The sequence below is a fragment of the Hermetia illucens genome, chromosome 1 (assembly GCF_905115235.1).
Source record: "Hermetia illucens chromosome 1, iHerIll2.2.curated.20191125, whole genome shotgun sequence".
In the NCBI taxonomy this organism is placed as follows: domain Eukaryota; kingdom Metazoa; phylum Arthropoda; class Insecta; order Diptera; family Stratiomyidae; genus Hermetia; species Hermetia illucens.
In genome coordinates this window covers 159,209,903-159,235,766 of record NC_051849.1, presented here as the reverse complement: position 1 = coordinate 159,235,766, position 25,864 = coordinate 159,209,903, and the positions used below count along the sequence as shown (strand labels likewise).

The following is a 25,864-nucleotide window of genomic DNA, read 5'->3' as shown; positions in this document are numbered from 1 at the left end:
AGGGTTGACCTGAATTCCCAGAATTGAATATAATCAAAGGCAGTTTTTCTGGGTTATTAGCTTCTGAATTTCGTTAGGAAAACCCCTTGCCTTACATCTATATATGTAAATAAGAAGTTGAACTTATGTCCAAAAGTCAAAAGGACGGCTGGATTACTGTGGCAACAATGGGTCTTATCCGGTGTAGTGGAGGAAAAAAACAACCATAAAACCTTATCGCTAACATCTAAAAATTGCGTGCGGACATTTTACTTAATTCTGGGCTACAAAAGTAGTCTGGTCCTCTTTATGCGAAATGTCCATGGCTGAAATAGAAAATCGAACTTTTTCTCGCAGAATTGAAAATTGTCAATATATAAGCCAAATAATATTTGAAAATTGTGAAAGTATGCAAAGTACCGATTTCAATCACAATGCGTGGACCTTTGGAACTATTATGACATCACCTGATGTTAAGGCTTAAAAAAATCAAACCAGAAAATGCTGAGATTTCCATAAAAGAGTGTCTAGTCTCTAACAAAGTTCCGAGCCTCTGAATTCAACGAGCTCCACCGTCAGGACTCCCTCTCCTTCAGTTACACATGAAACTAACTTCTGACTAATGACCAGTTCCCCGCACTCCATTTACATGCTGGTCATCGGCTGGCTCCTACTTAGTCGCCAACTCACTTTCCAGCTGAAGAATGGGTTGCAGGACGATAAGCGAAACGAGTCCGAGCGGCAGGTGAATAATGAGACGAAGGACATTCGTGCTGACCAGCATAGGCCACCACCAAGCGGCTGATGGCCAGTCAGTATTCAAAGCCGAATACGAACACGGTCAGTTTCTTTAAGATGTCCTTTCTGTGATGTTATGCATATTAGCCGATGGCCAGCAAGTGTTTAGGAGCTTCATAACTCGGAGACAGTTAGAAGGCAATTATTGAGTTAATATCGATCAGTTTTATTTGCGTTTTTGGTCCTAATTGGAAGAATGTATTTTTGATAAATAGTTTTCAAGTAGAAAAAAGCTAAAGTGGAAATGTCTACCGAAGTGGAAAGTGATAGAACGCATTCGTACTGCTGCTGGCCTCTGACCCCATCCACATTTACATGTGATCGTGTGCGAAAAATTCAGGACACAGTTGTTGGAGAAAGTGCCATTGTTGTCGGGAAAATACCTGAGTTTATACGGTTTTATTGTTGTTTTTGCTGCTATCGAAAGCGTAAATCGATCGGAGTTACTCAAGAGAATAACAATCCAACATGCAATGGGACTCCGATTATTCCAATAACGATTGCTCCAGATGTGTAAGTTGTTGAATGGATTATATGTAGTTGGACTTTTAAATTACTGGCCTACTTTGTGTGACGGCGCTATGGATTCCGTAGAATTATTCAGGTCTCTTGGAACTGCGATGTCAATAATAAAGTTATCCATATAACAATAATGTATGCATCAGAACATTAATCATTCATATTCAGTAAAGGTTTAGGTCAACTAACCTAATTTTCTTGTGCTACATCTCAACTGACTCAAATCCACACTATGTGTTCACTGCTGCTATCCTTGATGTACCCATCTACCAGCATACGCTAAAGAAATATGATTTACTACCAGGCTTTAAACCTAATTATTGTAGTGATACTGGACGTATACAGGATCCCTTTGAGATTCAGCCCACAATTTTGATGGATTGGCAAAAGTGGCCCGCACGATTTCTTCCGTCTTCGCAGTTTCCATGGAACAGGATGACCGATGGGCGCAGAATTTTTTGGGAACCAGCTTATACGCGAGGCTCCGTGACTCTCTGTTAACGTCGTTGATTAGCTCTTGCCAGCAACGTGTCTTCTTCTTTTTGATTTCCCTTTTCCCTCTCTTATATTCTGCGGACGTTACCTCGTCTTGGTCTCTTGTAAGCTGAGCAGTCCTCCAAAGCATGAGTCAGTTTCTTCGTAGGCTTTCAATTTCAGCCATCTCACAGTAGACTGGTAATTTCCAGGGACGCTGTTTCCTATTGAGAACCGATCCATCAGTAGCAAAAGTTACGTCAGGGATAGTTCTTTTTTTGGGGGTAGGGTTGGTGAATAGATTAGCGCACAGACTGTTGACTCCGGCAACGGTACGTCGTCGGATTACCAACTAAACCCCTCCTATCGTCAGAGAACCGTTTGTCACATTACTTAGGGCTAGCCCCCGAACTCTCTCGCCTCGCGAAGCTTTCAAATCAGGGAATTCTTTTCATCAACGAGAGGGGAGAGGAGGAAGGGAACTATCAGTCCAAGGAACCCCCTACCAGCCGGCTCCTCCACGGGTCGAGCTCTATCTTCTGTGCAACGAGAAGGATCCGGACTCCTCAGTATCTTCTCAGCAATGGTGCCTGGAGAGAGACCCCCGATGTTTAAATAGAGCTGCTGAAAAATCTCACCCCACCTTTCATAAGGAAAAAAAATATTATGAGTATCGTCTACAACTCCATTGCAAAACACGCAATCCGTGCCCTTCCAATCTTGTGCAGGTAGGACTGGAAACATTCACGCCCACTTAAGAACTGGATAAGGAGATCAGTCTCACCATACTTCCGATTTAGCCACGCACCTAAGTTGCCGATGAGCTGCGAAGTCCATCTACCTCTATTTTCATTTCGCTAAGAGAGTTAACACTCGTCTAGGGTGCGAACAACCGCCTCCCTTGGCTCTTCTCGCTTGTATATGGCTTGACGCTGCATAGTAAGAAAGATAACAGGGATCACTCCCGCGATCACCATCACGGCCGGTTCAGAGATAGTGCAGTACACAGACGCCACCCGCAAAGGTACCCAACCCCCCCGCCCATACCTATTTAACGCCGAAACTCCAGCTGCAGCCTTGTTTGCTGCTGTTTTGATTTACTCAAAAAAGGTCATCTTTGAGTCAAGAGTCAGCCCGATGTACTTTACCGCTGGTTTTGACTCGATTATCGATTCGCCGAACGATATGGCACGCAGGATCAGAATTCTCTTTTTAGTCAAGATTAGTGATCCATCCACTTATCCGTCGCATCAAAATGCCAATTAAGCTTGTCAGCTGTTCGACAATGCGTCTAGCAACAAGCGCCGCGAGACAATCTGCATAACTGACCAGGCGCGACTCTTCCGGCATGTCGAGTTTCAGTAGACTATCATAGAAAACGTTCCAGAGATCCGCCCCTAGGATGAATCCCTGCGCTACCCCCAACGTGACCTCCATCCTCCTCTGACCCTCTAGCGTTTCTTAGAGCAGGGAACGATTCCTCAGATAAGCCTTCAATATCCGTAAGAGATAGTTCGGCACGTGGAAAATATTGTCTAGTGTGCCTAGAATGTCTCTCCATCTTACAGAATTAAAGGCGGTTCTGACGTCAACCGTTCTGATGAGCACCACCCGTTGATTTCGGCTACGTGCCTCTGCTCGTCGAACTTGCTTGCCAGTATCAACTGTGGGTCTCCCTGCTCTAAAACCGAACTGCCGTGGAGATAAGTTTCCGGCAGCGCGTACCGCTTTAGCGAGTCTACTTCTGATGAGCTTTTCGAGCACTTTCCAGCGGTGTCAAGTATAAAAATTGGGCGGTATGAAGACGGCAATTCGGGGTCACCTTTCCTTTTGCTGATCAGCGCAAGCCTCACTACCTTCCAACAAGCAGAGAAAGTGCCCTCATTCATCACGTCTGCCTGGTTTTGGAATACCTCTGCTGGAATATCATTGGGTCCTAGCGCCTTCTTGCTTTTCATAGAGGGGATGCCGGTTACAATTCTTTTATAGAGAAAAGTGACTGAACGTACTCTCCTCCTCAACTTCATCGGAATGTACGGGGTGCGCAGGGAATAGTACCCGTACAATGCGGTCCCTCTGCTCGACCTTAAGTGAACATGGTTCCCGCAAAACCGCGATTTTTCGAGTTACCAGTTTGTAACCAAGTCCCCGCGAGTCCTCTTCGACCAGATCCTGCCAGCAGCGAACTTTGCTCCTGTTTATTGCGCTAAGGAGTTTACTTTTGGCTGATTTGTACTCCGTCATTCTGATACATGCCTCCTCCCGGTCACTTAGACATTGTGTTAAGCGGCGGAACCTATGAACCTATGAGCTCCAGCGGGACTCTGCGATTTTCACCGTCCACCAATTCATAGAAGGTTTGCCACGTCTCGATACCTCCCTGGGAATGAAGGCTCCGCAGGCCGCTTTTATCCGGTTCAGTGTCAGCTGCTGCGCCACCACACCTAGGAGTGCCCTCCAGCGCGTTCACACCTATTTCAAGAGCTTCGACAAACCTCCCGATTTTCACTTTCGCAACGTTTCATACACAGAGTGCCGGGGTGGCGTACACCGACCAGTTTGTGTCAACCACTTCGAATGTAATGTATTGATGGTCGCTTGTCGAGAAGTCTTTCAGAACTCGCCATCCATGCACCAACGACACCAGTGACACCAACGCAAAGGTTATGTCTGAAATGCTTCCCTCGCAGCCTGTCCGCCGGGACGTTGGGGTGGATCCGATGTTTAAAACTCCCAGTCTTGTTCTCGTCATCATTTCGGCCTTGGGTAAGAAACCTAAGGAGGGTGCAGACCCGTATCCATATGGCAGCGGTACTTGATATGTCAGGGTGCCATGAAATTGAACCCTTGTTTCGAAACTGCTTACTAATGAGTACTAAATCAGCTTTGGGCTCCTCAGCGAACTGCGCTAGTAACTCGTGAGCGGTTGCTCCGGTGCATATTGATTTGTAGGATGCGTATCATGTTGACCGCGTCCTAGATCTTTCCAGTTCTGCTTTGAAAACGCTCCGAGCCTGCAGTGTGCGCATAAGACGCAGCTTTCTTCTTCATTGCAGGTGTTCGCTTTATTGCCTGACTGATCGTATTTGCAGCATGTTGCCCTTCTGTCCGGTGTACCGACAGGTTGTAGATGAGTGCCCATAATCCAACATTTGGTTAGTGCGGCTTAGATGCGTAGGCTACACACTACCCAAACAATTGTGATTTGCCCGTTGTTTAGAAGCTTCTTCGCGTATTGCTCGGCAACTTCCAACTAAGCGAGTTTTTAGCCTCGGGAGTTCGCAGATGTGATACCAATCCGGGCATTGGTTATCTCTGAACATTCGCGTTTGATGGCTTCTTCTACACGTTTCCTCCATCTCTTCCATGTTAGTGAGGCAATCCAGTTCCCTTATGTCAAGGCTACATATTGGTTCTAGGCTAGAGACCACTGCCTTCGTGCGTAGAATGCTCTGGACTGTCTCACAGAACGTACGCTTCTTATCGATTTTCCACCCAAGCTCGACAAGTATATCGCCGGCTTTAATCCCGCAAAACCGGGATGTCAGGAGTTCCTTATTAAGGTAGGCCTAGACCGGATACTGGTTGTTGCGCCGTTGATGATGATAGATTTAACATTTACCCCAGCGTCTTCTGGTTTGCCGTTGATTTGGACTCTTTGAAGGATTTCTGCAAAAGATCTCCCTTCGTTTGGCTTGATGAAAATGGCTTCTGAGCGTGATTGGCCCCTTTTAAGGTTTTGTTTGTAAAACAAAAATAAAAAATTCGCGACGACCTAACGATGAAAACCAGAGCTAAAACTGGAAAATAAAAAAGAAACGGCTTGACTGCGCGCCCCCTAAGGTTCCCTCCCATCTTTGACACCCTCAGGCCATTAATGAGAGGATGTCCCTACTAAGGTTTTGCGGGGACAAGGAGGAAGAGAGAGGGAGGAAATCCTGAAATCAAAAAAAAATTCATGATACATTAATCTACTCTACAAAAAAAATATATAAAAGTAAAATGAAAATGAATAGTAAAAATATATAAAAGAGAAAATAACTAAATTAAATCAAAGTAAGACAATCTAAAGAAAATGAGATCAACACAAAAAAATAACATTTACACGTTGATTCACTCCGAGCTCGGCGTGGTGTGTATTTATGGTTGTCCTGTTTCTGCCAGTGGATAAAAATATTTAGACCACTAAAGTAAAAACTCAAATTTTCCCTTCAAAATCATTTTAAGAGTAAAACATCGTACGCCAGCATCTAGCCGAATAAAATGCAATAGACTGAAGCATAGTGTTTGCTATCTGTCGCCCAAATGAAAGTGGATTTCGTATATCCGATACCCAACAAGAAGCAAAACGTTCGTCACGCTCGATCGCCTCAATTGCAAGGGGATGATGGTTAGTCACTGACGGCGCTAACGATCAGCTTCAACCCTTTCCACATTGCAGTTAGACCCCATACTGCACTTCTGTTTGCGACTGGCACAATTCAGCTTTAATGAAAAACCTTCCCATGAGTCCTTCGACTGCACTAGTACCTCATACAGTGGTATCGTTAATTGGTTACAGTCCTTTCTTCGAGAAATCTGGAGATCTGAAATCATGTTCGCTTGACACTCCGAATCGCAAAACACTCACTCGCTAACAACAAACTCAAATTCCACAAATTAATTTAAATTTTCATTCTCCTGTCAACGCTTCTTGCACTACCAAACTCTAATTCCTCCAAAAAGAGCGAAAATCCACTCCCACAATCACTGGCTGTTTCGCGGAACGGTCACAGGTGAAAATCGCTTCAGCTCTCTTCTCGCTCCAGAGAAATTCGTTGATAGTTCTCCACAGGCTTGCTTTCACCCCTCTTCCCGGTGCCACCCAAAACCTTTCTCGCCATCTCACCAACCGTTACACAGATGTTGACCCACGAACCGTTCCCCATGCCGCTATGCTCGCCTTGAACTCCGAGAGTTTATGTTGCAGCAAACCATTCCCCTCCGTCATGATTAATTCGCCGATTAATTCGAGTGCATCCAATAATGTGCAATCTGGGGCGAACATTAGGGTAATTTCACGTTATGAAATGCATTATTTGAGCAAATTAATTCAGAAATAGGCGAATGAGATTCCACTCCCGTCGTGAAGCCGCGGTCACTACAATGGATGGGCTTTGAAATTTAGGATGAGGAGTAGTCACCGGTGTAAAAGATTACTTTACCGTTGTGGTCGAAAAGGATGTTTCGGATCTGAACAGATAGGAGGATTTGAGGGAACAGATGAGTTCGTAGAAGATTCTCTTCGACGATCTCACTCTGCATGGCCTGCAAGATAAGGGGATTGGGATGGGATAGACATTTTTGGGGGAATTTGAGGGCATGACAGGCTAGGACGGCGTCGACGCGGGGCGTTTGACAGGAGTCGTAGAGGATCTGGTTGGAAATGTATTTGGAGCGGTTGGATATGTATTTGGAGCGGTTGGATATGTATTTGGAGCGGTCTTCGTTTTCTAGGTGTTGGAACAGTGGCATCGCATTCTGCGTTCTTTGAGACGGCGTCGTTCGATTTGGGTAGGGGAGCTGCCGTAGTTTCCAGCGGGTAAATTACCGTTAGAGCTCGTCCAAATTGGAATTCAGGCGGGCTTTACCGGCGGGATGTTTCTGGTGGAGGTCATCCGCGTATTGGAGGATTCGGATTGAGTTTGTGCGTGAGGTTGGTTTGGGTAGGTCTGCGGTGAACAGCGAGAAGAGCTTAGCGGAAAGGACTCATCCCTGAGGGATGCCAGGCGGACTTCAATAGGGAGAAGAGAAGTTAATAATTAGCTTGCAAAGGTGCGGATGGATATGGAGGACTTCGGAAAGCTTATAAGCCAGTCCGTATTGTCATCATCATCCTCAACGGCGCAACAACCGGTATCCGGTCTAGGCCTGCCTTAATAAAGAACTCCAGACATCCCGGTTTAGCGCCGATGTCTACCAATTCGATATCCCTAAAAGCTGTCTGGTGACCTGACCTACACCATTGCTCCATCTTAGGCAGGGCTGCCTCGTCTTCTTTTTCTACCATAGATATTGTCCTTATAGACTTTCCGGGTGGGATCATCCTCATGATGATGATGATGATGATGATCATCCTCATCAATACGGATTAAGTGACCCGCCCACCGTAACCTATTGAGCCGGATTTTATCCACAACCGGACGGTCATGGTATCGTTCATAGATTTCGTCTTTATGTATGCTACGGAATCGTCCATCCTCATGTAGGGGGCCAAAAATTCTTCGGAGGATTCTTCTCTCGAACGCGGCCAAGAGTTCGCAATTTTTCTTTGCTAAGAACCCAAGTTTCCGAGGAATACATGAGGACTGGCAAGATCATAGTCTTGCATAGTAAGAGCTTTGACCCTATGGTGAGACGTCTCAAGCGGAACAGGTTTTGTAAGCTGAAATAGGCTCTGTTGACTGACAACAACCGTGCGCGGATTTCATCATCGTGGCTGTTATCGGTTGTGATTTTCGACCCTAGATAGGAGAAATTATCAACGGTCTCAAAGGTGTATTCTCCTATCCTTTTTCTTCCAGTGCGGTTTGATGTTGTTGGTTGGTTGGTTTTCGATGCTGACGTTGCCACCATATAGTTTGTCTTGCCTTCATGGATATGCAGCCCAAGATCTCGCCCTAATAGCCGCCTGCTCGATCTGGATGAAGGCAGTTTGTAGGTCTCAGCTCATTCTTCCCATAATGTCGATATCGTCAGCATAGGCCAGTAGTTGGGTGGGCTTAAAGACACTTTCTCGAGGGCCAGGTTAAAGAGGACGCATGATAGGGCATCCTCTTGTCGTAGACCGTTGTTTATGCCGAATGGTCCTGAGAGTGATCCTGCTGCTTTTATCTGGCTTGGCACATTGGTCAGGGTCAGCCTAGCCTAAGATTGTCTGGTTGATCCTGCTTATGGCATCCCTGGCGACATCCATGTGTTACTAACGGCAGATGTGTGCCATTTCTTACTACTATATGTATGGTTGGATCGATACTTACAATAGATACAAGCGCAGGTATAACATGGTTAGCCCCGAAGAAGCCACCAAGCAAATTCTGGGAAATGGAAGAGAACTCAAAACAAGTAAGTCATTGCTATTTGGTATACGAGCACGACTTCATTCGTCTATATGATGCGCAACTATTATTTGCCACATCATGCAGCCTGCAAGGCATAGAGCACATCGACCAAGCTCAGCGTGGTGTTTAACGCAGCACAAACTACCCCCACCGACAAATCGTTCGACGATCTGGTCGAACGAAACGGTCAAGGCTCAAGTTATTAACCCTAGATATCGAGAAGATGTATCGAAAAATCGGTGTCTATGAAAACAACCAACATAAAACATTTCATGGATATGCAGCCCAAGATCTCGCCCTTATAGCCGCCTGCTCAATCTGGATGAAGGCAGTTTTTACGTTTCGCCTCGTATTGTCATACTGAGTCGAAAGCCTTCTTTATTTCTAGGAGACAGGCTATGGCCGGCGCGTTTCGGTTGAGGCCCAGAAGGACGTCCGATATTGGAGTAGGATCGTGTTTTGTTGGACAGATCTGCCTAAACGCCTGCAGGTCCTGAGTTCCCTGTATGTACCAAGATTCAGTTCGGTGTTGGAGAGGTGGTTGTGGAGATATTGGGTGTAGAGGGTGTGGATTCTTTCGCGGATAGACCTATCCAGTTCGCGGATTTCGCAAGGGAGTTGAGAGGATCTATTTCTAAATAGTTTCCGCCTGAGGGTCTCTTTATACTGGATGTCGATTAGGATGTCATCGGGGAGAGTGATGAGGTTGCGGTAGTCACATATTGACGGACCATTTGGTCAACGGTGTGGTTGGGAACTGTACTGTTGGATGGGATTAGGAGAGGTTGAAGTTTAATTTTGAGGCACAGGTTCATGTGTTTCCAGTTTGCGCGCTAGAAGTCAGGAACTGAAGTTGAGGTGGACCAAACGCCTTTGTCTGGGAGTTTGATGTTTAGTATTATAGCATCATGATCGCTGATCCCGTGGCCTGTTTCGAGGAAGGGAAAGGTGTTTGGTTTGGGAATAACAGTTAGGTTACTGCTAATTAGGAAGTGGTCTAAGTAGGAATAGTAGTGTGTTCTGTTGAAGGTTGGAAGGGCCGGGCAGAAATGGGCTAGGTTGATCGTGTAATGGAAAGTTGTGGGAAAACGATGGAGCTGATCCCCATTCTGGTTTGACCGTGCAACCAACCAGGAGTCTGGCGTTGAGGTCTCCACCGATAATCAGGGACCACTATTTTCCAGGAGGGCGATGTTGAGAAGCACAGAGGGACTTCATGCGGAGAAAGTCGTGACCGAGATTTATTAGAATTCGAAGATTAGGGTGGTTTCAATTGATTTGAAGGTATTAGGAAGTGGGTGAATTCGTGTGACTGGGAATTTATCGGAGATGAGGACGGCCGTTCCACCCCAGGTTCTGCCGCCCTGAGGGTTGAAATTGGAAAAGGATGGATTGTATCTATAGTTCAACCTAGTTTCACATAGGAGAATTATATCGGGTTTGTGCTCGCCAAGGAATAGTTTAAACTTGTGTCTGCAAGCTCGGCCGACGAAACTGACTTTCTGGCCGGACTTGCAGCGCTTTTATACCCTGCGGAACATTCCAGAAAATCATGCAAATAATTTACTAGAAAACTACTTTGCGCCTTTGACAAGATCTCCTTACTATCCTAAGTAAATATTGCCTGCCATTATACAATTTGGGTGTCTTGGCTAATGCCATTACTACCATTAACGTTGGTGTCACACGTGATTTTCCAAAGTGATTTTCGTCACAATATATTAGTACAAAAATATGTTCATTTCCGATTATGGGTTTGAACAACTGTACATATTTGCCACATAAAATTTGTTCAATGATCTAAACTTGGCGTGAAAGCTAAAATATCATATAATTCTTCTTAGCGTGCATTTCAAAAATAGAAACGTTTATAGTAAATTTTAATTTTGAAACTTAAGTTTCCATGTACATACGTAAATATACACAGAAAGAGAAAATATTTACTCGAATACGACCATCACACTGTTCTAGAACGCAACTTTCCTTCCATATCCCTAATTACGGACATGTTTATGCAATACAGAAAGCCGGGCGAGCAACAAATAAAAGTACATAAGGGAGAGGTCAATTACCGTGGATTGAACAATGACGGAGGTGTATTGTTTGCGTTGATGATTATATAATTCTCGTTGGGTCATTATAGCTAAATATAAATGTTTCATGCCGGTCATTTGTGTGGAGCAAATATTTTAGATCCATCGCACGCATAATCACTTACCCACTGCAATATACGAAGGGTGTATTGATTCATATACAATGATTTTTATTCAAAAACTATTCCCTACATACCAATGTCATTAATGGAACAATGAGTTGGCCAAATATCTTGATTGAAGTGCAGTTGGGAGAATTACCTTTCCCATTCCCTTCGTTGCATATTTAAAGCCCGTCGGCTTTTACTACACCCATATGTGCTGTTACATTTGGACATTAGATAGTTGGTGTCCATCGCATTCCCTTGCAGTAAAGTCAACGGAAATAGATCCATCTGCTCATTACTAGAAACACATATGAAATAATTCCTAGCTTTTCCAGTTCAACTCAATTTACATTGGATAACTCCCTATCCCTAAGTGAGTTTAATGAATAATTACAAATATTCCAATTAGTATACGAATGAGCCATAGATTCTTTAGACTCTACATATATCCGAGCAATTTCGTGGGGAAAGATTCACGATATATTAAAATAAATCGAAAAGGTATGCAAGGTATGGAAAGCCAAGGCGATTTCCACCACACTGGTAGCATCCTGTTCTATATTATAATCTATATTACTGCAAAACTTTATAAATCTAAGATGAACTTGAGGGGAGTCTCGACTCAATTTCTGAAATATATCGCAACAATAAATCCAGTAATTAACTACTACTACTATTAACTTTATTTAAACGGACATCGGAATGGAGGGTATTTGGGGGAATGGACACTATGTAATGGCAGCTTTGTGATTTATTTCTAATTTTTCGATTGAGTAGTTTGTGAACCTGGGCGTGTAAAAGAAACTTTGCCGTTCCAAACCACCTCTTGCAACAAATGTCAAAAACGAGGCTAGCTTTGAAAAGTACTAATCGAGATCTTTAATTTGATATCCCGCATGACTATATTCGGCGAAACAAAATTCTACACATCCCTTATGCATGTATAGGCAACTTTGTTAAAATTATAGATCATCAAGATTCATGATCCGGTCTAGGCCTGCCTTAATAAGCCACTCCAGACATTTCGGTTTTGCGCCGAGGTCCACAAATCCGATATTCCTAAAAGCTGTCTGGCGTCCTGAACTACGCCATCGCTCCATCTCAGCCAGGCTCTGCCTCTGGTATCGTTCATAGATTTCATCGTTATGGGGGCCAAACATTCTTCGGAGATTCTTCTCTGGAACGCGGCGAAGAGTTTGCAATCTGGATGAAGGCAGTTTGTACGTCTCGGGTGGTTCTTCCCATGATGTCGATATCGTCAGCACAGGCCAGTAGTTGGGTGGACTTAAAGAGGATCGTACCTCTTGCATTTACCTCAGAATAACGGATCACTTTCTCCAGGGCCAGGCTAAAGAGGACGCATGATAGATATCCTCTTTTCGTAGACCGTTGTTGATGTCGAATGATCTTGAGAGTGATCCTGCTGGTTTTATCTGGCCTCGCACATTGGTCAGGGTCAGCCTAGTCACTCTTATCAATTTCGTCAGGATACCGAATTCTCTCATGGCCGTGTACAGTCTTACCCTGACTATGCGATCATAGGCGGCTTTAAAGTCGATGAAGAGATGGTGCAAATGATGTCCATATTCCAACAGTTTTTCCATCGCTTGTTGCACAGAGAAAATCTGATATGTTGCTGATGTGCCGGTGGTGAAGCCTCTTTGGTATGGGTCAATGATGTTCTGAGAGTATGGGGCTATCCGGCCTAGCAAGAAAGCGGAGAATATCTTATAGATGGTACTCAGCAACGTGATACGTCTATAATTGCTGCACTGTGTGATATCTCCCTTTTCATGTATGAGACAGATTATGCCTCGTTGCCAATGGTCAGGCATTGATTCGCTGTCCCATATCTTGAGCACAAATTGATGAACCACTCGGTGTAACTGATCGTCTCCATATTTAACCAATTTATCGGCTCCTGGCGACTTATGATTTTTACCCGATGGAGTGCACGGAATGTTTCTTCTGTACTTGGTGGTGGCAGTATTTGTCCATCGTCTTCAGTTGGCGGGACCTCCAACTCGCCGATGTTCTGGTTGTTCAGTAGTTCTTCAAAGTACTCAACCCATCGCTCTAATATGCCCATTCTGTCGGAAATCAGATTTCCCTCTTTGTCTCGGCAGGATGAAGACCGAGGTGTGTAAGGCTTCATCCTGTTAACTTGTTGGTAAAACTTCCGCACCTGGGGCGGCTGCTTCCTGTAATTTTCGAGTTCACAGATTTGTTGGTTCTCCTAGGCTTCCTTTTTCCGTCTGTGTCGCTTCTCCGCTCGACGGAGTTCGTGGTAAGTCTCCGCGCGTTCCCGCGTTCTTTGAGAATCAACATTACTCGGTATGCGGCATTCTTCAGTTCTGTTGTTAGCTTACATTAATCGTCGAACCAGCCGTTCCGAGTCTTTTCGCGGCTGGGGCCAAGTATGTTTGTGGCCGTATTTATGAGAACGTTCATCAGGTGACTATGAAGATCATTTGTTGATGCTCCATCTCCAGGATCGCCGTTGACTGCGATTATTGCGGCATCCACTCCCCTCTTATAGGTGTTGCGAAGGGTTGTGCCGTATTGTGGATTGCTTGAATGTTAACTTTCACCTGATTGTCAGAGGGGATTCTGGGTGGTGTTGTTATTCGAGCTCGGAGCACCATGCTAACGAGATAGACATCCGAGTCTACATTAGCCCCCCTATATGTTCTGACATTCATCAAGGCTAAGAGGTGGCGGCGTTCGATCAACACGTGGTCAATTTGGTAGAAAGTGGTCCTGTCTGGAATGGCCCACGTATTTATGTGGACCGCTTTCAGCGCAAACTAGGTACTTCGAACAACCATTTCGTGTGACCCTGCTAATTGAATCATCCGCAGTCCGTTATCATTTGTATTTTATTGTAAGCTATGGGAGCCAACGTATCGCCTGAATACTGGCTCCTCCCCTACTTGGCTGACGTTAATGAGGCTTATATTTCTAAACTTGCCTCGCAAGCGCAGAGTGCATAGCCGTTCGCTTATGTTTTCAAAGCCGATAACAGCAGGTTTCATTTTTTTCGCTGACTAAGAAACCTACTCCGAGCACATGGTTTTCTGGATAGCCACATACTCTATACTCTTCTCCAGGAAACCGGTCCGTGTCCAACGTATCTCCTGTAGCGCTGTTCCATCTGCCCAATGTTGGAACAGGATGTCGGCTAGCTGCTTAGCAGCTCCATCTCTGTACAGAGAGCGCACGTTCCATAAGAAAATGCGGAAATCGTTTTCTTTTGTTGTTGCCGGGTTCGTCGAACCTATACTATTCTTTGACCACCATTGTCAAGATTAGCGCATTTAAAAATCAAATGACTATACACTATATTAACTTGACTTTTTGGCTGTTTCATTTGCAGTAAGTGAGCCAGAACTCTATTAGAAATGGCTTATAACGTAAGCTTCTGGTTGAAATTAATAATTACAGCTAATGAAGGCTACTTGCGACAATTTTTTGGAAATGAGTCGCGTTCTCCTCTCAATTAGTATGATTCCCCTTTGGAAAAAATCACTCACAGGACACTGAGGTTGCTATTATATTAAGCCGCTTAAGCAAGTGTTTATCAATTTGCACTATACCTGCGGCTGCCAGAAGTATACAAACTGGTATTCCAACATCGGCCAGACATACAGCTGAGCGCATACAATTTTTGCTTGAAAGAGGGCATTTTTCTGCTCGATAGAAGGTGGCGAGACTGATGGCCCTGATCAACTGGTGGGCCTGATCAGCAAAGGGGAAGGGGACGCTGAGTTACCGTCTTCATATCACGCACTTTGTATGCTTTACACTGCTGGGAAAGTGCTCGAAAAGTTCGTCAGAAGTAGACTCGTTGAAGCGATACGTGCTGCTGGAGACATATCTCCTGTTCGCTTTTCGAGCAGCGAGATGCGAGTCTTGCATGCCGTCCATTGAGCTGAAGCACATAGCTGCCGAGTTCGACGGATGGTGCTTCTCATATCGCTTGACGTCAAAAACGCCTTTAATTCCGTAAGATGGAAAGACATTCCAGGCATACTAGACAAGACTTTCCACGTGCAGATCTATCTCTTACGGATATTGAGGGACTATCTGAGGAACCGTTCCTTGCTCTAAGATTCAAACTTGAGGGGGGCGAGGATAGAGGTCACGTTGGGGGTAGCGCAGGGATCCATCCTAAGGCCGCACCTCTGAAACGTTTGTAAGTGGACGCAGTATCGAACAGCTGCCAAGCATACTTGACATATTGATGCGACGGATATGCGGTTGGATCACTACTCATGGTTTCAACCTGGCACTGGAAAAGACCGAAGTAATTATCCTGACGAAAAAGAAAATTCCGACCTTGCACCTTGTACCGATCGACGAGTCGATAATCGAGTTAAAAATCAACAGTAAAGTACCTTGGACTAACTCTTAACATTAAGATGAGCTTTTTCGGCAAAATCAAAGCAGCAGTGAACATGGCTGCAGCTGGAGTTTCGGCTTTAAGCCAGCTGATGCCAAATATTGGGGTCCTGCGTCTAGCAAACGACGTTTCCTGATGACTTCAACACAGCCTGCAGAGTTCAATGGCGCATAGGTATGGGCTGATGCTCAACACAAGGCAAGAACGTATATCGTAAGCGCCTCGCACAAATACAAAGAGTGGGCCGTGATGATAATCGCGACAGTGATCTCCGTTGCCCTTCTTGCTGAGCAGCGTAAAGCTGGTTGCTCGTGAAGAATGGCAACGTATATTAGGTAAGTGGCAAAATGAAACCAGAAGCAGATGGACTTCGTGGCTCATTGAGAGGAATTGATATGGCAAACAGTTCCAGGCTAGCTCTCTGACGATATTTGGGAGGTGTTTAGTTGGCAATCCGGCGGCGTACCCTTGCAAGGGTCCAACACTCTAAATTCACAAGTCCTAACCCAAAAGAAAAACATATGCAAGATCTAGTTTCAATTGGGTCTACATGTATGGAAGCAAAAGATGCTATGATTTACTACCTGAACTCACCATGTATGAACCATAGAATGGAACGGCTTCAGCAATTTCATTACAATCAAATGATACTGAATATGATTTAGATTGATTAATATGATGCGTTAACTATTAGGCACTGTTAGTGTCCATTCCACAAGGTTACCAAACGCACTAATGAAAATTAAAATCGTAAGCAACTTGCTTGAGAACAGTTTTCCAGGACATAAGCCCCGAGGACGTTTCTAGCTCTTTTAATCCTAGTAAGCTGTCCTAGTGTCCTTAGCCTAGTTTACTGAATATTACTCTCAATACAATCGGATCCTACTACTTCTAGTAATTACAGCGCTGAGTTCACTTCAATAACTAAAGTACTGGCAATTGTAGGTACCTGCTATTGGTTAATATCCATTTTAAAACTTTTCCTAGTAAACTATACTCGCGTACGAGTTTGGCATACGGATCCGCTTTATTTGACATCGCAACGTTCTGAGCCAATTCCAAGTCTTGGGAAACAACCGGATAAGCCAAAAAAATTTAAATCGATTCGAAGACTGGTACTTCCACACCCATTACAAAATCTTCGGTGACTGCATAAAAGATGTATCAAAGATACATTGTACTTTTTGCATATTCTAATGTGCTAGGAATGGCTTTAGTGGCTCATATCCATTTAATTTGCCACATAAATGGCGAAATGAATACTTTTAACCTTTGAAATTGCAAGAAATCACGTCAATCATTTCATTATGATTACGTGGTACATGAAATCCATGTTGGTTCTCGGCCTTCAGTAACTTCTCTCACTTCATGAAATTCATATGACGTTGATATATGTATGCATATTTGAGGACGTTTGTTCCACATAATCCTAAGTAAGGGAAAATCAATATAATCAGAATTCCAAATGACTTTCTACCCACCGCAAAACTATTTTCTGGTTCTAGGAAAATTGTTCAAGTATATTTATTAGGAATGAATTATAATTCTCCAATTATTGAACCTAATTTTGATGGGATTCTTCATTTGTTTATTTCTATTTCCAGCAATAAACCACAGCAGCAATCATCATGTCAAATAGAACAAGCCGCAAGCCCGGAGAAGGGAACAAACGGAATTATCCAGAACAGTCAACAACCTCCGACGCATGACAGCGAAGATAGAATCTTCAGCAAAAGCGCAATAATATTGGATAGAGCTATCAGCTCAAAATCAAGGCATGATTTGGAGGAAACAGAGAGCTTCAAGCAAATCGACAGCATTAACCCCACTCCTGAAAAACTGACTATTTCGTCGGGCACTACTCCAGCAAAAGTGTTAGATGATGAGAATCAAGGCTCAGTTGTCCTACCAAATAGTGTTCAAACTGAGACAAAAACCCCAACTCCATCCACGAAGAGCGTTACAACAGAATCAATTCATTCTCGGCCAGAATCTACTCCCCCAAGCTCTGAAACTCTCCAAGTTAGATCAGAATCAGTTCAATCACACGCAGAGTCAATTCCATCCAGGTCCGAATCCGTTATATCTAGGCCTATCACAGCTCAATCTAAACCATCAGAAGAAGTTGAAGCTAGACCACAGTCCGTGGTTAGCACAATAACAACGAAGTCAGAGAAGCAAGGTGAATCAAATGAAGACGTTTTAGTAGTTGATGAAGTTGATGAAGTTGATGAAGTCGAGGCAGCTGACGATAAAACTTCTGCGACGAAGGTGGAAGAGGATATTACAGAGAGTAAAGTTGCTTCAGTATCAGAAGAAAATCTTACTAACATTCAGTTAGATACTAGTGCACCCGGTTCTGAAGTGAATATATCAAATGAAATTGAACACCACGAAAATGCAAAGACACCGGTGGAACAGCTCCCAGAAGCTGCTGACGCGCTTGAAGTTGTCGTGGAAACGGAAGTAATTTCTGATCCTCCACTAGAAGAGATGCCTCGTGAAACAACTGAATTGCTCAAGAAAGATTTAGAAGAACTCAAAACGGATGAATTGAAGGTTCTCGATCCTACGCCCAAACACGAGTCACCGGATCCTCCAATCGCAACTCCAACGACACCAGTCATACAAGATATTTTCGAATCTCCATTACCAATCCGGTCGGTCAGCATTCCATCACTGGATCAAGAATATCCTAATTCAGAAAAATACCCACCCCAAAGTGCTTCAAAAGGCACACCAGCTCAAAATGTATCAACTGAAAGTATTCCTCCACGACATTCATCCATAGCTAAAAGCAACGACTCTATTTTCGGTTCTACTAGAAAACTGGACCCGGATTCGAAAAGTACTGCGAGCACTACTAGTTCAGAATATCCACCCAGTCATACTACCAGCTTGGACGAACCTATTCGAGCGAAAAGTCATGGAAATGTGATCAAGGCGTCACATCTGCCTTTAATTCGAAAAGCTAAGACAACCCTCTTTGGTCGAAGCAGACGAGTTTCGCCAATAAAACAGACCCTCAAGCTAACTCAAACGGAGGTCTTTCCTCAAACATTAATGAAGTTTGACAAACCAAAAGATGCGCTCGCGCAGGCGTTGATTCACCTCGACTCCACTGAATGGGAAACTGTTATAGTAGGACTTCGCTCCCTTGTGCGTATGATGCGTCATCATCCTGAAGTCCTTGATACTCAGATGCATATCGTTTGTATACAACTGGGCAAAGCTGTACGGAACTTGCGCTCTCAAGTTTCCCGAGCGGCATGCCAAGCTTCAACGGAGCTATTTACTGTTCGGACTAAATTCCTCGAGCAAGAGTGTGACGATTTAGCTGGGAATCTACTCCACCGCACGGCTGACACGAACCGCTTTTTGCGCGCTGATGCTATGCGTGCGCTTGAATCAATGTGTGACAATCTGTCCCCTGCGAAGATCATCCATCTTCTCAGCACCAAAGGGGCGACCCATCAGAATGCAACTGTGCGAACTGCAACTGCGAAATTATCCAACCGTTTGGTGGATCGAATCGGGCATGATCGAGTTTTTACTTTAAATCGGGAGCATCGGGATAAGCTGCTTACAATGGGGGCAAATCTTTTGCAGGAAGGGAGTCTGGAGACGAGAAGCTACACCAAGACACTGTTTCGCTCCCTTGCCGAACACGCTCAATGCGGACGGATACTGAAGGAGGTGGTACCGATACGAACTTACAGGAATATCGAAAAGACATTGAAAAGTATTATGTAAGACACTGAAACGGGTTTTTTACAAACTTATATAGTTACCAGTAGTTATAGAACCATAACTTTTTATGTTTCTGTTTGAAACTTATTTTTTATTGTCAGATTCTGGCGGAGTTTTTAATACTTACAAACACTATATTTAAAAAAAATTATGACTTTAAAATGTAACTTTGAAATTGATAGGAAAGTATATATTTGTTAAAATGAATTCTGGTTTTCATTGAATAGCACAATAATAACAACAAATATACAGCGTAGCAACACAGGATAGAGAGGGGCACATTTTTAGATACATAAACATTAGCAGGGTGACAGATAGGAAGTCGAAACCTAGGGCGAAAATTATGCCCCCTTCATATTTTCCTTCACGTCTATATTTCAGGCTCCTCCCAAAACTCCGCCATGACTTTTTTCAGATTTTTTTCCTGCGAACGGGTCCTTGAAATAGTTTACCCTTTTCAAATCTTCTTACTCCTTCCCTTTGCAGTGATAATAACAATAATAAAGAGGAGGGAGGAATTTGAGGACCAGTTTCGATAACCGATGGGAGTCATCTGACTTGGTTACTAGGTTGGGCTCCAGTAATGGACCACATGACGTCGAAACCGCTAATCGTTGGGCAGTTCGACGTCTAATCACCACGAGTATGACTCCGCTTGCTTCAGCAGGTTCGAGTAGGCAGCGGGCAAAGTGGACTGAGAGATTAACCTCTTTTTTATCCGCTTCTACTACGAAAAAACGCGGGGCAGATACAACATCTTAGCACCCCTTGATTCGTCGAACGTTTCCCGCAATACACGCACGCTTCATTACTCGGAAGTGCGATAATCCTGGCCATCATCAGGAAACGTCTTCGATTCGGTTTCATCGAGACAACTGGTCAAGAGTCGATGGGAGCAGAGGCGTGGCATCGACAACACCATGCCGCAGAATTCTCGGAAAAGGATCCTTTGCATAAACTTTGTATTCCACAGGCTCTATGCATCTCCGACAACTCCAAGAATTCCATCTCAAATTATGAGATTGCATCCCGATTGTGTGCTGATATGTCGCTGCTGCAACTACAATCACTTGTGTATTGTGGTTCAGTTGCGGCTGTCAGATTGCACGGTCAGAAGATTCGCTTTCGCGTTATTGGTTTGGTGGAAAATTCATCTGGATTGTCTGCGGGGCTCACTAAGGCAGGGCATCACTAGAGTGACTCAAATCAACTCTGGCAATGCTAGCAGACGGGTGAAGAATAAACTGCAGTTGGTTCACCGAAACTATGCCATGCAATAATTTCCCGTAATATACATATACAAAAGTAGAAAGCCTGTCGTAAGCAGTTGGCTACGACGATATGGCGAAAGTCACCGCAAACGTACGTGAAGAATCAGCAGAGTTTTTGCTGACCAACGAATCCCCACAAGACGTTCAGACAGTGCAGTTTTTGGTAACGGAAGCAAAAGAATATTGAGATAGACTTGAGCCCAGCATGCTAAATGGATTACCGCCGAAAGCACCCGTCATTGAATGAATTTCTCGAACATTTCCGAAGAGGAGGTTCGACGAGCCATAAACAGCTAGAAGCTGTGGAGGAGCCCAGGTCTGGATCGGGTGCAGAACTTTTGGTACAAAAAGTTCAGCAGTATATAGGGTCGTTTGGCACACAGCATAAATCAGGTCATTAGTCGGCCCAAAGAATTTCCACCTTTCCAGACTACCGGGATTAGCTTCCTTATCCCTAACGGCGCAGGACCCTGCGGACATAAGACCAATTACTTGCTTACCAACCCTCTACAAATTCATAACATCCATTCTTAGTGGAAGGGTCAATGCACAGCTCGAGGGCATGATCATGATCATGAAATTAATAAAGTTTTTGGTGACATTGATAGAAAGCTGGCAAGCTGCATATCACCATATCGGTACGCTCATCTCAGGGTGCCACTACCTCAGAGCCTATTCATATCTTTAGTTTTGCATGACTTTGAACCCCCTTTCATGGCTACTAAATGATACGGTTTGCAATAAAGTATGGGCTGCGTGCTAAGTGCCAGCTGACACACTTAGATGACGTTAATCTATATGTTGGCACTGAGGACCACCTTAGGAGTCTATTGCGAATAGTAGACTTGTTTAGTCATGATATTCGGATAGAATTTGGATTAGACAAGTGTCGAATCCAAGCCATCAGCAAAGGTCATAACGAGCCGCATGCCGGACATAATATTGGTGACCTCCACATCCAAGCTATGACCGATACAGATTTCTACAAGTACCTCGGAATTCTGAAAGGAACCCAGGCACCCTGTGGCGAGTGAAACTGGTACTGAAATCGCATCTCCCGGGGAAGAATTAAATAAGCGCATTGAATATATTCGCTATCCCTTCACTAGCTTATGCATTCGCAATATTGCCATGGACTAAAACCGATTTGAAAAACTTCCAGCGGTGAATACGGACTATTATGTTTAAATCAAGAATGCATCATACAAACTCTGACGTGGATCTGATGAACCAGCCTCATGACGTCTCAGGTAGCCACATATCGCACAACGAGCCTGACGTACTGTCAATTGACAATGCGGGTCGCTCCGCACATATTATAGATATTGCTATCCCCCAGCATTGATCGGAAATGCATGGAGAAGGTAAATTATGAGCCATTAGCTTGGGAAATCAAAGAAATTTGGCGTCTCGAGCCGGTGGTTGTAGTTCCTATAATATTGTAGCAACAGGTATTGCAACTAAATCCTTACTTCATTCAAGGTTGTAACGGTACGCTACTGGATTACAGTACCCTGTAGAAGGCAATGTGGTCAGCATTACGCTCACCCGACATTATTACCCACACTTGGGTACTCATTCACAACTGAGTTAGCTGGTATCCGCCGTCAACTCACGATACAAATCCCACAACGGGCGTGCTTTGTGATCGACGTATCAACGAACCCAAAACCAAAATTTTGACCGGCGCTTTGCAGTAATGGAGACGAAGATGTTGCGATGGACTATTCGCGTGACACGCCTTGATCGCATCCGAAATGAAGATATCCGCAATCGATATGGGTTGCACCGTTAGTGGAGAAATTGCAAGAGAAGCGTTTTCGATGATATGGTCGTAATTCACGCTAACAGGAATTCACTCGCCATGATTGGTTTGAACAACGAAGCCGATGATAAGCAACCAAAAGGCCGGCCGAAACAATACTGGTTTGATATGCTGGATAGCGATTTGAAGGCCTCGCGACTACATCCAGATCGGGACTTTGATAAAATAAAATGGCGCAACCGATCACGATAAACCGACCCCTCTTGTGAACGGGACAAAAGCTAAAGAAAAAGAAGAAGATCACATTACCCTCCACAATCTAATAAATCGTTTCTCCATCGGCACATTGCCTGAGCACTCAAAGCAGATGATCAGTAATCCTAAAATGACCAATCAGGAAAGTAAAGTCCTACTCATACTGCCCGTTTTTCGACTTGGTTTTTTTCATGTGAACATAATCACCAATCATGCTTAATTACATGCTCTTTGATGATTTCCATCTATCACCTAACCATCTAACCTGAGAATATAGGTCCCTATGCAAAATAATGCTATTGTTAAAACTTTTATTTTATATTTTAAATTTTTAAGTGATTAAGCAGTTTTTGAGAATGGGTTCTTGGAAAACGGATCAGCTGTTAACTTCGCGCACTGCTTTTTACAAGTTATGTCAAAATTGATATCTGCTTCGGAAAATGCTGAAACCTTTCTTTTGATACTCCTGCAAATGCACCCTCTTTTGCATATAAACAAGTCGGGAAACCGGAAGCTGGGCGCTTCAGGTATGAAAGGTTTTGTTTGCTCCTTCTGTGAGTATATTTGAGTGCAGAACTCTCCCATTTGTACGTATCCCGTTATGTATATGCATTTAGCACGTCAGAATACTCACTTTAGTGTGCTACTGATATTTAGTACTTTGGGTTGCACTAAATTTACACGATGAAGTCATCTTTAAACTATTGTACTTTGTTAGTAATAGTACGATTTTGATCAAACTTGAGGATAACATGCTTAATATTATATTCTATGATATATTAGTCTCAACGTAGAAAGATGTCACTCATTGCATGTCTGGGCGTTCACAGTTCCCACCTTGTTACCAAATTTCGTGTCAATCGGTAAAGTGCGTGTGACAGACAGACACACATACATTGAACTGATTTTAATAAGGCTTTGTTTTGCAAAAAAAAAACCTTAAAAAACCAAAATAAGACGAAAAGATATTCACAGTTTCAACTTTTCCTTCGAATTGAGCTTACAATAAGCCAACTGGAAACAAGAAAATAACTAGAATTTGAAAGCAATAAACTGCGCATTGAAATCTATATTATATTTACAGAAGGTATCATATTCTTTAAAATAGTTACCGAAAGTGTGCCCAAATTAACTTGCTTCATTAACAAGTAGGGAAGACATTGTATAAATAGGTGAAAGCATTTTATTTTACAGTAACTTGGTTATGATAGTAATACACAACCCTGAAAAATCAGTTATCTAAGAAAGCTAACGAACTTTAAAAGCTTCCAAGAGCACAGGCGCAAACCACAAAGTTAAGTTGATTTTTGTTGAGTATGATTTTAGTTCCAAGCACATAAAAAACTGTTAATTTTAATTAGACATTGTGTATGTAACGGTTTTGAACGAGAACCCGGTTGCGGGCTCAAAACGTCGTAACCCCATGTATTGTAATCAATCGCAGGAGGTCAAACAATTACCTAAGAATAGAAGGAGCTATTTGTTAAAACATTAGATTTATATATGAACAAATAAAATTGGACTGCAACAACTGTAGGGGTACTTTCATGCTTTCTGCTCTCGCACTACTAGCTAAAATCAACCTGGAATATATCAAGGACCAACACGAAAACTTGATAATGTGCGTAATTTAGATAAGTGTTCAACCTGAAAAGGAATTATGTCTAGAATGCTTTACGCAGGAGGGACATTCCGGAGAAACTAATATCAATGATCAGAGTGACAAACAATAATGCAAAATAATAATCGCCGCTTCAAGGTAAAATCTCAGGAGAATTTGAAATCTAAAGTGAAGTCCGCCAGAGTTATCATACATCCTCTCACAAATGCTTTTTCTTCTCGTTATTGATGACGTTCTTTGTGTTGCCGCGGCTAGAAGGCGCGGTGGACCTGGTTGAAGGGGGTCATCCCGTGTGAAGGCTGCTTTTCTGGCTTTTTTTAGAAATTTTTCGTGAAGAACTGGATAAAGATACAAATACGAATTTTTCACCATAGATTTATTAATATCTTGAGCGTGCATAGTAATTTTTCCAGCCCAATCGCATAGTTCGTTATTGAAATACTGAGCAATTTATACAACCATCTCCAAAAAAGGTGTCTTTCTGCTGCCACGCTAGAAAGCGCTGCGATTTTTTTTAAAAAAACACATGTACAGCCTCGGCTTCAATTCTTGTCTTTTTAGCAAAATCATTCCAACATCATTCGAACCGATAAATGCGACCTTTATTACGGCGATCGACATAAATCTAGCATGTGACTTATCACGTGTTTAACACTATAATTTCCGAAAAACTCCCAATATCAAAAAACCACTTTGCCCATATATTCTATACTATATCTAGATACAATTGATGCCAAAAAAAAAAAAATTCGATTCCACGGATCCGACACATGGGATGACCCCGTTAATGGATAACTATGGTGTCGCATAGACCAAATAATAAGCTAAGCCGGACTGAAAAACGCATAAACACACAACCAAGCTTCTCACCCTGACTGATAATAGCAATCTTCCTATTTGCATTAATGGGCAGAGTACGTTGATCGTTTTTGTTGAAAAAATCGGTTTGCTTTTTTCAGATTTACTTGATAACATGGACGCTTTCAGATTATACTGCCTACTCTGCAAATCTACTTAGGGCCGATTCAAAACAGGCTGCCTAAAAGGGGAATTATGTCACAGGCTAAATGTTTTAACGTCTCTATCACGGTGGAGTGAAGAAACTGCACTAAAGTCTCAATCAACGTTTAAAGATTCTTTAAACGCTTCTAAATTCAAGTTTTTAGTTTGGAATCGGGTACAAACACCAACAAATCTGACATAATGCTTATATGGTCTCACTGAATTCAGCCCAAGAGTTTAGCCTGTACATACAATATTTCAGTTGCTACAGGGAACTCAATCTAGTATATTATGAATAATCTGCCCACCTTGGTGTTTGAAAAACGTAAATATCCACAAAAGCCTTAAAGCAGGCACAATAAGTGAAGAGATCTCATTCTATATAAAAGCCTTTAAACTACGAGTCCGCTTCAATAGCCTAGTATCAGCGGATTAAAAAACGGGAAGAAAACATAATGTTAACACACAACAATTTTATTTTGTAAGCAATGTATCCTGTAACATTTTAAGCTTAGTTTATTAAAATCGGTTTACTGTCTGTCTGTCCTTTTTTTTCATCGTTGAAAGGTGGAAAGGTTCAAAACCTACTGCTGGCTCCTGCCATGCAGTTATGTGAGACTCCCACTCACTAAAACCACCTCCTTCTTCCACTCTCCCCACGGGACTGCTATAAACATTGCATCGCAAGGCTGGATCAATTCTTAACTGCGGCGCATTATTGTTCGCTC

General features: G+C 43.3%; 1 protein-coding gene across 2 annotated transcripts in view; it reads left to right on the top strand.

Moving 5' to 3' along the window:
• LOC119646189 overlaps positions 1–19,429 on the top strand; it is a 124,223-nt gene extending 104,794 nt beyond the window's left edge. For both annotated transcript variants that reach the window (XM_038046573.1, XM_038046572.1), the window contains exon 9: positions 17,077–19,429. In XM_038046573.1, the coding sequence (XP_037902501.1) occupies positions 17,077–19,225 (2,149 nt within the window). In that variant the 3' untranslated portion in view covers positions 19,226–19,429. The remainder of the gene's footprint in view (positions 1–17,076) is intronic.
• The last annotated feature ends 6,435 nt before the right edge of the window (positions 19,430–25,864 follow it).